The 11,262-nt window shown below is 34.1% G+C and overlaps 1 protein-coding gene across 1 annotated transcript; it reads left to right on the plus strand.

The window, feature by feature from the left end:
* The first annotated feature begins 820 nt into the window (after window positions 1–820).
* Window positions 821–7,523, plus strand: LOC132173256 (putative disease resistance protein At3g14460). The gene is made up of 9 exons (XM_059584724.1): window positions 821–3,989; window positions 4,179–4,270; window positions 4,489–4,641; window positions 4,778–4,813; window positions 5,713–5,838; window positions 6,305–6,364; window positions 6,510–6,579; window positions 6,665–6,917; window positions 7,033–7,523. The coding sequence occupies exon 1, from the start codon at window positions 821–823 to the stop codon at window positions 3,932–3,934; it is 3,114 nt and encodes a 1,037-aa protein (XP_059440707.1). The 3' UTR covers window positions 3,935–3,989; window positions 4,179–4,270; window positions 4,489–4,641; window positions 4,778–4,813; window positions 5,713–5,838; window positions 6,305–6,364; window positions 6,510–6,579; window positions 6,665–6,917; window positions 7,033–7,523.
* The last annotated feature ends 3,739 nt before the right edge of the window (window positions 7,524–11,262 follow it).

Consider the following 11,262-nt stretch of genomic DNA (forward strand, 5'->3'; position numbering starts at 1 on the left):
GCAGCCGTGTGGGTCCATCACTTTCCCAAAGCTGTTTCCGGTTTAGAAAGCAAAACATATCACCTTCCTCCTTTTCCATCATTTTCTTCAATTGCATTCTCCTTTTGCTCTGCCGTTTGCTCCATTCATCTTCCTTTCATTCGATCTTTCATTGCAATCTCACTTTGCTCTGCCGTTTGCAATCACTTTCCTTCACTTCCTTTTATTTCTTCCGATGGCTGGGGCCTTAGTGGGAGGAGCTTTTCTTTCCGCCTCCCTCCAAGTGTTATTTGACAGGATGGCGTCTCCTGAATTCGTGGACTTCTTTCGGCGGCGCAAACTCAACAAAGGAGACGTAGAGAAGTTGAAGATAAGATTGTTGTCCGTCCATAAACTGTGCGAAGATGCGGAGGAAAAACAACTTATGGATCTTTCTGTGAAAGAGTGGCTTCATAACCTGAAAGATGTTGTCTACGATGCAGAAGACGTCCTAGATGAGATAGCCACTGAAGCCTTGCAGTGTAAGTTGGATGCTGAATTTCAAACCACTGCAACTAAGGTACGAAACTCCATCTCCACTTTTTTCAATCATTTTGTCAAGGAGATAGAGCCTAAGATAAAAGAGCTACTTGACAAACTAGAATATCTGGCAAGACAAAAGGATGATCTAGGTCTAAGAGAAGGCGTTGGAGGAGAATCATCAAAAAGATTTATCACGACTTCTTTGGTCGAAGAATCTGATATTTTTGGTAGGGATGATGATAAGGAAAAAATAATAAGCTTATTGGTCTTGGATGATGCATCTTGTAATAAAAATCTGTGTGTGATTCCCATAGTTGGCATGGGAGGAATTGGCAAGACCACCCTTGCTCAACTTGTGTACAAGGACAAGAGGGTGAAGGAGCATTTTCACCTTCAAGCATGGGTTTGTGTTTCGGATGAATTTGACGTGTTAAAGCTTACGAAAACAATTTTAGAAGAAGTAGGTTCGTCTGCTAATGCTGATAGTAATAATCTAAATTTGCTTCAACTTGCACTAAATGAGAAATTGATGGAGAAGAAATTTCTACTAGTTCTAGATGATGTTTGGAATGATAATTATGTTGATTGGGAGATGTTAAGTAAGCCATTTAAATCTGGGGCACCTGGATGCACAATCATTGTAACTACACGCAATGACGATGTTGCATCAATCATGCGCACTATTCCAACTCATCGTCTAAAGACGTTACTGGAAGAAGATTGTTGGTCACTATTTGCAAAACATGCATTCCTCGATGGCATATTTGATGCACGTCCAGAGCTAGAAGTAATTGGTAGACAAATTGTGAAAAAGTGTGAAGGCCTACCTTTAGCGGCCAAGGCAATTGGGGCTCTCTTGCGATCTAAACTAGATGTGGATGAATGGGAGAATATATTGAAGAGCGAACTATGGGATTCACCAATTGACAAAACAAACATTCTTCCTGCTCTAAGATTAAGTTACAAATATCTTTCCCCACAATTAAAGCAATGTTTTGCTTATTGTTCAATATTTCCCAAGGATTATGTTTTGGAAAAAAATCAAGTAGTCTTATTATGGATGGCAGAAGGTTTCTTAGAAGAAACTAGAAACAAAGGAATGGAAGAGGTTGGTGAAGACTACTTCCTTGCTTTGGCATCAAGATCATTGTTGGAACAATCAAGTGGCAACAAATCAGGTTTTATAATGCATGATCTTGTCAACGACTTGGCAAAATTTGTGTCTGGACAATTTACCTTTAGACTGGAAGTTGACAATTCTCAAGAAGTTTTGAACAAGACTCGCCATTTGTCATATTTAAGAAAAACATATAACAAATTTAAGAAGTTTGAGGTTCTTTATGAGTCTACTCGATTGCACACATTCTTGCCATTAAAGTTGTCGCCACCGGATAATATCGTCTGCTTCTTAGCTAATAGAGTACCACATGACTTATTGCCAAATCTAAGGTCATTGCGGGTGCTCTCTCTATCTCACCATTATAATAGGATTGAGCTGCCCGAATCAATTGGCAAACTTAAGCATTTACGTTATTTGAACCTTTCTTTCACTAAAATTGTAAGGTTGCCTGATTCCATATGTAAGTTGTGCAATTTGCAAACATTGAATTTATTAGGTTGTGAAGGTCTTTCTGTATTACCGAGAGATGTGTGGAAACTCGTTAATTTACGTCATCTTGATATTATTGGAACTGCCATAAAGGAGATGCCAATGCAGTTGAGTAGACTAAAATGCCTACGAACATTAACTAAATTTATCATCAGCAAACATAGTGGGGCTTGCATTGAAGAACTAGGAAAACTTTCAAATCTCCGAGGAAAGCTTTCTATTTTAAAGCTCCAAAATGTTGTATCTCCTGAGGATGCTTTGAAAGCATGCTTGAAAGAAAGGAAGTACCTTGAGGAGTTGGTGTTGGAATGGAATGCATTAGATACTAATATTTCAGAATGCCATAGATCTGTACTTGACAATCTTCAGCCTCATCGTAACTTGAAAAGTCTAACTATCAACAACTATGGCGCTGATACTTTTCCAGATTGGGTCGGGCATCATTCATTCCTTAATATAGTGTCCCTTCGCTTAGAAAACTGTAGACATTGTTGCAACTTGCCACCACTTGGGCAACTATCCTCTTTGCGGGACCTCTTTGTTGTTGGGTTTGAAGAAGTAGTTAAAGTGGATCGTGAGTTTTATGTGAGCAATTCTTCATCAGCTAAGCCATTTGGAGCCTTGAAAGTTCTCAGGCTCGAGCAAATGTTGAAGTGGGAGGAATGGACTTCTTTTGGTGCTGAAAATGAAGGTGGACCTTTTCCTCAACTTGAAGAGCTGTATATTAGTTTATGCCCCAAGCTAACAGGAGAGCTGCCCATCCATCTTCCTTCTTTGGCCAAACTTGAAATTCTTGAATGTCCGCAGTTGGCTGCCTCACTCCCAAGGGCTCCTTCTTTGCACGAATTGTATTTAAAAAATTGTAATGAGGTTCAGTTAAAGGAATTGCCAATCGGACTGCAGAAGCTCAAAATTGAAGGATGTGGCGCACTAGAGTCTCTTCCCCAAGGACTGGTGGACTCCAATGGCTGCCTTCAAGAGTTAACAATCAAAAAGTGTATGAAGTTAGAGCTCCCAACACACTTGGAATTTTCATCCCTTGAAACGTTGAAGTTGGACAATTGTGATTCCCTCAAGTCACTTCCATTAGATTTATTCCCAAAGCTTTATAAAATCGACATCTCTGGGTGTATGAATCTGGAATCATTTACAGCTTCAGAACAACATGGACGTGATTTAGTGATCTTGGATATTTACATCGACAAGTGCCCGAATTTTGTATCTTTTCCAAAAGGAGGAATTCGAGGCCCCAACCTTAAATCCTTTGCGGTACGATATTGTGGAAGTCTGAGGTCACTGCCAGAGAAGATGCATATACTCCTTCCCTCTCTTGAATTTTTAGCGATAATCGATTGTCCAGAAGTTGAATTGTTACCTGAAGGGGGCTTTCCTAGCAATCTGGAATTTCTTCGGGTTAAGTATTGTGAGAAACTCTTTGCCAGTCGAATGGAGTGGGGTTTGCAAAAACTCTCGTCTATTAGACATTTGCATATCGGTAGCAAAGCTGAAGATGTGGTGTCTTTTCCAGAGCCAGGGTTGATGCCTTCTTGTTTGACTTCTCTTCGGTTCAATGGATTTCCAAATATGAAATCTTTGGACAAGAAAGGGCTTCAACACCTCACCTCTCTTCAACAATTGTCGGTCACCGAATGCCCTAAGCTCAAGTACATGCCCAAAGAGGTGTTGCCTGCCTCCCTTTCTACTGTACTCATCTCTCACTGCCCTTTGTTAAGGAAGTGGTGGCAAAGCAAGAAAGAAAAAGTACGGCGAAAGATTCCCGACGTCGATAACGTAATTTTTGATTTGGAAGTTTATATTGGATGAGCCAAAAGCATCGCAAGAGTCCCATTTTCAGTTATAATACCTGCACAACGATGAGGTAATTGCTTTTCTCAATCAGCTAATTATTAATATGATCCTCTTGCTTCTAGTAATAAATTTCTCTAATTCTTTCATATATATATAAAAAATATATTTTCTTTGTCCGATAAATTTCGCTTCTTTTTATTACTGTCGAATTGTTTGTGTATTTGTTTAATTAATTGTATGGGAAACTTTTAATTAGCAGAATCTGGAAGTTCGAATAGCTGGGTGACAATTACAAGAAGCAAGAGGCAGGCAAATAGATTCTATGATCCTTTGAGGCGTGAATGCCCGAAGGTTAGCCAATTATTCCAACTCCTAAATATTTGGTTTAAGTTTTTCACGAATTGGGTCCCTTTTATATTTGCTGAATTCAAGCCCATAAATGTATTTTATTTATAACAAAAAGTGTATTTTACTGAAAAATCGTAACATTTGTATTGATCTGATTTAGTTAGTCCCTAACATATAAATCATATAATCAGTAAACTCATGTTACAAAAATTGTGTTGCAGAAAAAGGAATGTCATGGGATGGAGGGCGAGTCTTAAAGTATTAGTGGAGTCACTAATCTGTGGTGTTGGAAATCTGAATGAATGAAATGAGTGGAGACAAGCTGCAAAGAGAGTCAAATTTGTTGTGCAGCTCAGATCTGTTGTGTGTGGAGTGTGAGTGTTTTTTCACATATTATTTCAGTTTCTTAAGAGATATTGTTCTGTTTTTTTGTTGTCAAGAATTTGTTGGTACTGAAAGTGTTACTATTTATTTATTGAATCCAACATATACTTATTTTCTGGTGAATAGGTACTGAAAATTTGGTGGTGCCTTGTTGGACTTATGGTGCGTAATAAATCGAGATCATGGGAATATTGCTCTGTTTTTTTTTTTCCTACAATAGAGGCTTTGAATTGTCAATTTGTATGAATGGCAGCAGGTGATTTTTTATATCCTCAGCATTTTCTTTTCTTTTGTTTTTTTGTTTTTTTTGTTTCTCTCGAGTGCATACAAACTACACACCAACATGTTATTTTTAATCGACTTTATCTTCCATCCCTTCCGAAATGAGATGAAAAGATTCTGTTTAAATGAGGCTTTTTCATGCCATTATTGAGTTAAATACATTTATTTTATTGGTGGTTACTTGCTTCAGGAGGAATGAAAATGTCTAATTTTTTGAAGCCCCATTCATCCTCGGAGTTTCTTTGATATAATGCTTTCTATTTGTTAGGTGGTGTCATTCCTATGGTTTTAGAAGAATTTGGGTTGATCATGAGCTTGAAGAAACCTGTTTGTTTGATTATATTTTGGTTCAAAGAAAATGCAGAAAGCTACAAACTTTTTTATCTTTAAAATGAAGAACAGGTTAAGCTCTTTTTTTCTCCCCTGCAGCTGTGCTGCTTTACTGTTACTGTCAAGCACTCTGCTGACAGTTTTCTTTCAATATTTTATTCACAATTATGTATCTGAATATTTCTAAGGAAAGTACATACTTCTCCCTTCAATTGAGTTCAAAAATTGACAAACATGTAAGGGTAATATATGGCCCATTTGGTTATATTAGGAAAATGATAAAACAGTTTGAATATAATTTTTTTTTTTTTTAATAGAAAAAGGAACAAGATGAAATCATGTTATTAGTGGTTTTTCTAGAGTTTATCTACAATGATTGCTGTCAAAATGGCTTTGTATAATGGAGTCATTTGTGTTATAAGTCGTGGAAACTAACTCATATTTAACAGGTGCCCAAAGATGTTGGATATCTTCATCTACAACCAAAATACTAGAAAATGGATGTTGGTGACATCCTTGGATTGGCATTTTGCCCATTTGGTTCTCCGTCAAAGATGGCCCTATGTTTTAACGTGGTGAGCATTCAGCATGCAAACTTTAACCAAATTTCTTATGGAAGACAGAAAAATGGAAGACTTTGCTTGAAACTTGTGAACACCATGAGGGATTTTTCTTTGCAAATAAGATACTGGTATGAAACTTTCCCTGATTCTTTGCAAAGCGGTGGACAAGAGCTCGTGAAAATCTAAATGTTACTGCTTTCAGTATTTCACCAATTGTGACAGCTTAATCTAGCTTTTATTGTCAACTCAAATATGTTCCCTTGTTTAGATACAAAGTTGTACAGTAAAGCATGACTTGGAATAGGATCATGTTATCCTTTTTTTCTTTCTCTAGATGAATGCACAATCAGATATGGAACATCCCCGTTTTGACCAATTATAAGGCCATACATCTTTGTATCCTCTTCCATGTTGCTTTCATGTGGCATATCCCTTGCTGATATCTAATATTAGTAGATATTATGAAACCATGTTGTAGGCCAAAGCAATGCACGACCCTGAAATCCAGAACATCCCCTAAGTCCCTGTGATCCGACAGGTATGCTGATTTTCAAATTTCATTTCCCATAAGAGTGAAATTGGATTTTTTTTTTTACTGTTTTCTGCGGTATATGGGTAGACTAACTGAAGCAGGGTATGTTTTCTGATTGGGAATTATGTGTTACTTTTTTCACCAACTGAAGCAGAAACAGAAACAGAATACTCAATTGAATGGTGTAAAAGTGCACCAATACAACCCCAGAGCAATTACAAGTAATGACTATCTTATTGAAAGCAGAACTTCATGTTACCGTTCGTACTTGAGAATCCCTTTATAATATTTCTGCTTCCCTGCCAGGTCAGTGTCATTCTGTAAGCTTCAGAAGCAGAGGAATTCTCTCAAGTATTAACAAAGCCTCTCAGATCTCTCCTTTAGGATACACCTGGACAGATCTTTGTGGCATTTGAGAAACCAGGAGAAGTCCCAGCTTGTCATGTTGTATTGCTGTGATAGGTCAAGAGGTTGAAGCTCACCTTATATCAGATTCATTTTTCTTACACATTCACCGTCAGAGGTCAAGAGGCATTTATACCTCCTTGTTCAACAAAGGGTAATAATCGTGGGAATACAATGTTTCTTTTTCGAAAGTTTACCCACAACGACTAGTGTCATATTATGGCTTTGTATGATGAAGTCATTTGTGTTAACTATCTCCTATTTAACAGGTGCCCAAAGATGTTGGATATCTTCTTCTCTACAACCCAAATACCAGAAAATGGATGGCGCTGACGCTGAGACATCTTTGTAAAGTATCTGAACAACTACATGTTGTGGTGTAACTTGTATTTCACAAGTCAGACGTGTGGCCCATTCGTTGTCTTTGGCTTATAGTGTTCTAGTATATTTGGCTCTCCTTTTATAAGTAGTATTTGGAGACCTGGGGTTATTACCCTAGCCGAAGTCAGTGTTCCACTACTACTTGTTTTTGGAGTATCCTTTCACCGACTTATTGCCTTATAAAAGGGAGGCTTTGCAACAAGGCAAAGTGGAAGAAAAATTAGAAACCAATGTCTCATTAGGGTTTTTTCACTTTGTTGTGCCTTATGGCACTTAGAGAAGAATAGAGTTTTCTTTGTCAATTTTTTCTCTTGTATGAGAGTGAGATTTGGGTGTATTGGAACTTTGAGTTTTGAGTGATTTTCTTCCTGTTATCTTTGTACTCAATTTTTTTGTTAATAAATTTCCTCCGAGTCGTCTCCGCCAGTGGATGTAGGCTTGTTAAGCCGAACCACTTAAATTTTGGTGTCTTATGTGATTGATCTATTTTCTATTATGTTCTTTTCTAGTTCTTTGGGATCCTATATTTAATTTCGTGCACAACACCACATTTAAATACCAGGAAATTGATGGTGCCCATTTTATTCTTTGTCAAAGATGGCCACAAGTTTAAAGGTGGTGAGCAATCAGCACTCAAACTTTGAACAGAATTCTCATCGAAAACAGGAAAATGGAAAACTTTCATTGAAGCTTGTGAAGATCACGTGGGATTTTTTTTTTTCTTTCAAATAAGATAGTCGTATGCAAAGCAGTGGGCAAGGGCTCGTAAAAATCGAAATGTTACCGCTTTCAGTATTTCACAAATTGAGACAACTTAATCTAACTTTTGTTTTCAATTCAAATATGTTCCTTTGTTTAGATACAAAGTTGTACAGTACAGCATGACTTGTTATAGGATCGTGCTGTCCTTTTTTGTGTCTTCTATGAATGCAAAATCAGATGTATTTTTCTAAATGTTTGCACTAATTCTTGCGATTTGAGAATAATTGTTCTCTTTCATTTTCACACAATTAGGAGAAAAATAAATTCGACTAATGCTTATGCATGATTTGGAAAATTGAATTTTGCTCAAGGGTAACCTGTGCACTTTCATTCTTCATGTAATTTGATCCAAAATGATGCTCAGGCACCGCCACATTATTGATCAAATCAGTTTCTACTATATCTTGGCCCTCAAATAGTGGTCTTAAGTAAAAGTTTAATAGCCTAGAGCATCATGACCCGAGATTTACCAATTCTTACAACCAAGATGCCAGCCTCAAGACTAAGAAAGCCTGTCTTTTCTGGATGCAATCATTTTACAAGTAACTAGCTTAGAGCCCGCGCTACGCGCCGGGTTTTTTTTTTATTTTGTAATTTACTCAAAAAGTCTTTAAAAGATTATCAACAACAATTTTTATTTTCTTCTCTTAATTAACTAATTAGCTACCAAAAATGACAAATGTTCATAAGATCCTTTTAAACCATAGTTTTACTCAATACATATCTATTAAATTTAAAAATTCATAAAATATTTGTTCCCATATTTGTAGTTTAAAACGAAATATAAAGGAAAAAAATTCAAAATAAAAACATATATTAATCAATTATACAAAATGATTGATTAATCATTATATTCCAACAATGACACCACTTCTCCTCTACTACACAATCCATTATGATAAACTTTTGTCTTTCAGGAGTTGAACTTTCTCCTCATAAACAATTTTTTTGAGAATTTTTTCTATTACACTGACAAAAATAAAGAAGTGTTCTAAAATATATGAGCATATTGATATTTGATTACAGTTATGTTTACTAATTTTGTAAACAAAAGAATGTTGGTAGTTTAATTTTTCTTTTTAAAAATGAAAGAGATAAAAAACACTGGCAGGAATATTGACATAATCTAATTATACATCGTACCAAAAATAATGATAGGAAAATTTTTCACAATCATTTCCCTTAATTCAACGTGAAATTTACAAAAGAAAACTAATCAATTTGAATAAATAATATATAAATTAGTATAAAATTTAAGGGAAAAAAATGGAAGAACATAACCACTTTTTTTTTTTTTTTTTACAACCATCCTTCACATATATAAAGTAAATGAAACTAATTTTAAGACATACAGGAAAACAAAACAAAGACAAAAAAATCTACACATGCAATGAACATTGACATAATCTAAAAAAGCATCATACATCGTACCAAAAATAATAATAGGAAACTCTTTCACTATCATTTCCTAATTCAATGTGAAATTTACAAAAGAAAAATATTCAATTTGAATAAATAATATATAAATTAGTAGAAAATTTAAGGGATAACAATGGAAGAACATAAATACATTAAATAAAGATAAAATAAAAAACTAAAAGTAAAATTTTAATATAATTGAAAGAATTGTCTTTTTCTACTGTATACGTTTCTTGATTCCAATGAAACCTTAAAAACCAATGTCATCCATTAATTAAGCATGTAAACAGATAAAAAAAATTAAATCACTCAATGAACAACAACATGTACAAATTAAAAAATTATCAACCAAAAATAACGATAAGAAACTCTCTCTCATTATTATTTCTTGAGTTCAATGTGAAATTTACCAAAGAAAAGTAATCATTTGAATAAAAAATAATATATAAATTAGAAAAAAAATAAGAGACAAAAAAAAAAATGGAAGAACATAAGCACCGGAAATAAAGATAAAAAAAAAAAAGGAAAAAAAAATGAAAATACTAATTGAAAATAACTATTCTAGAAAAAAAAAAATTGTAGTATAATTTTTCATTAAGAAACAACGATTGGAAAATTGAAAAGAACTGTTCTAGAAAAAATATATATATATATAAAAAAAAAAGAATTGTAGTATAATTTTTCATTGAGAAACAGCAATGCAAATCTCTCTCTTTCTCTATCTCTCTCTCTCTCTTGTCTTTTTCTGAATTGATTGTGAAATTTACAAAGGAACATTGAGATATAAATAGAAAGTAAGAGAAGAAAAAAAAATTAGAAAAAATATAAGGGACAAAAACAAAAATGGAAGAACATAAGCACCGAAAATAAAGATAAAAAAAATGAATAAAATGAAAATACTAATATAATTGAAAATAACTATTCTACTCTTCATTGAGAATAGTATAATTTTTCATTGAGAAACAACGATTGGAAAATTTAAAAGAACTATTCTTACAAAAAAAATAAAATAAAGAAAAGAAATCATTGAGAAACAACGATCAGAAACTCTCTCTACCTCTCTCTTGTAGTCTTGTCTTTTTCCTGATTTGAGTATGAAATTGACAGAGGAACATTGAAATATAAATAGAAAGCAAGAGAAGAGAAAAAGAAAAATAAACAGAGAGAGAAAGAAAGAATTTGGGAACCTTTTGTTTTCTTCATTAAGACAATTAAATATATTACAAATAAAACTCATATATTTTAATTGTCTCATATTGAGATATAAACATCAAGGAAGAGAAGATAAAAAGAAAATTAAATAAAGAGAGAGAAATAGAGAATTTGAAAACCTTTTGTTTTCTTCATTAAGACAATTCAATGCATTATGATGATGATGAATATATATATAATAATAATAATAATATATCTCACATTAAGATATAAACACAAAGCAAGAGAAGATAAAAAGAAAATTAAATAAAGAGAGAGAAATAGAGAATTTGAAAACCTTTTGTATTCTTCATTGACACAACTCAATGCATTACAAATAAAAAATCAAAAAATTGGTTCAAACATAAAGAGAGAGAGAGAGAGAGAGAGATTTAAGACATTTAAGTGGAGATAGAGGGAGAGAGAAAGACCTACGGATTTACGGGAGAGAGAGTTAAGACAAAAAAAAAATGGAGTTAGGAGGACACATGTCGCAATTCTAAGCACTCCCTACGTCAAAACTCGGCTTTTATGGGAGAGTGAGAGTTAGCACAATTAATTAAAAAAAAAAAATGAATTCAGATATAAAATTATGGGAGAAAGATTTAAGACATTTAGGTGGTGATAGAGAGAGAGAGAGAGAGAAAAAATTATGGGAGAGAGAAAATTATGGGAGAGAGAAATAGTTAAGACACTTAAACCATATAATTAGTTTAGAGAGAGAAAAGAAAAGGTTCAAATATAAA

This window comes from Corylus avellana, chromosome ca1, assembly GCF_901000735.1.
Source record: "Corylus avellana chromosome ca1, CavTom2PMs-1.0".
Taxonomy (NCBI): domain Eukaryota; kingdom Viridiplantae; phylum Streptophyta; class Magnoliopsida; order Fagales; family Betulaceae; genus Corylus; species Corylus avellana.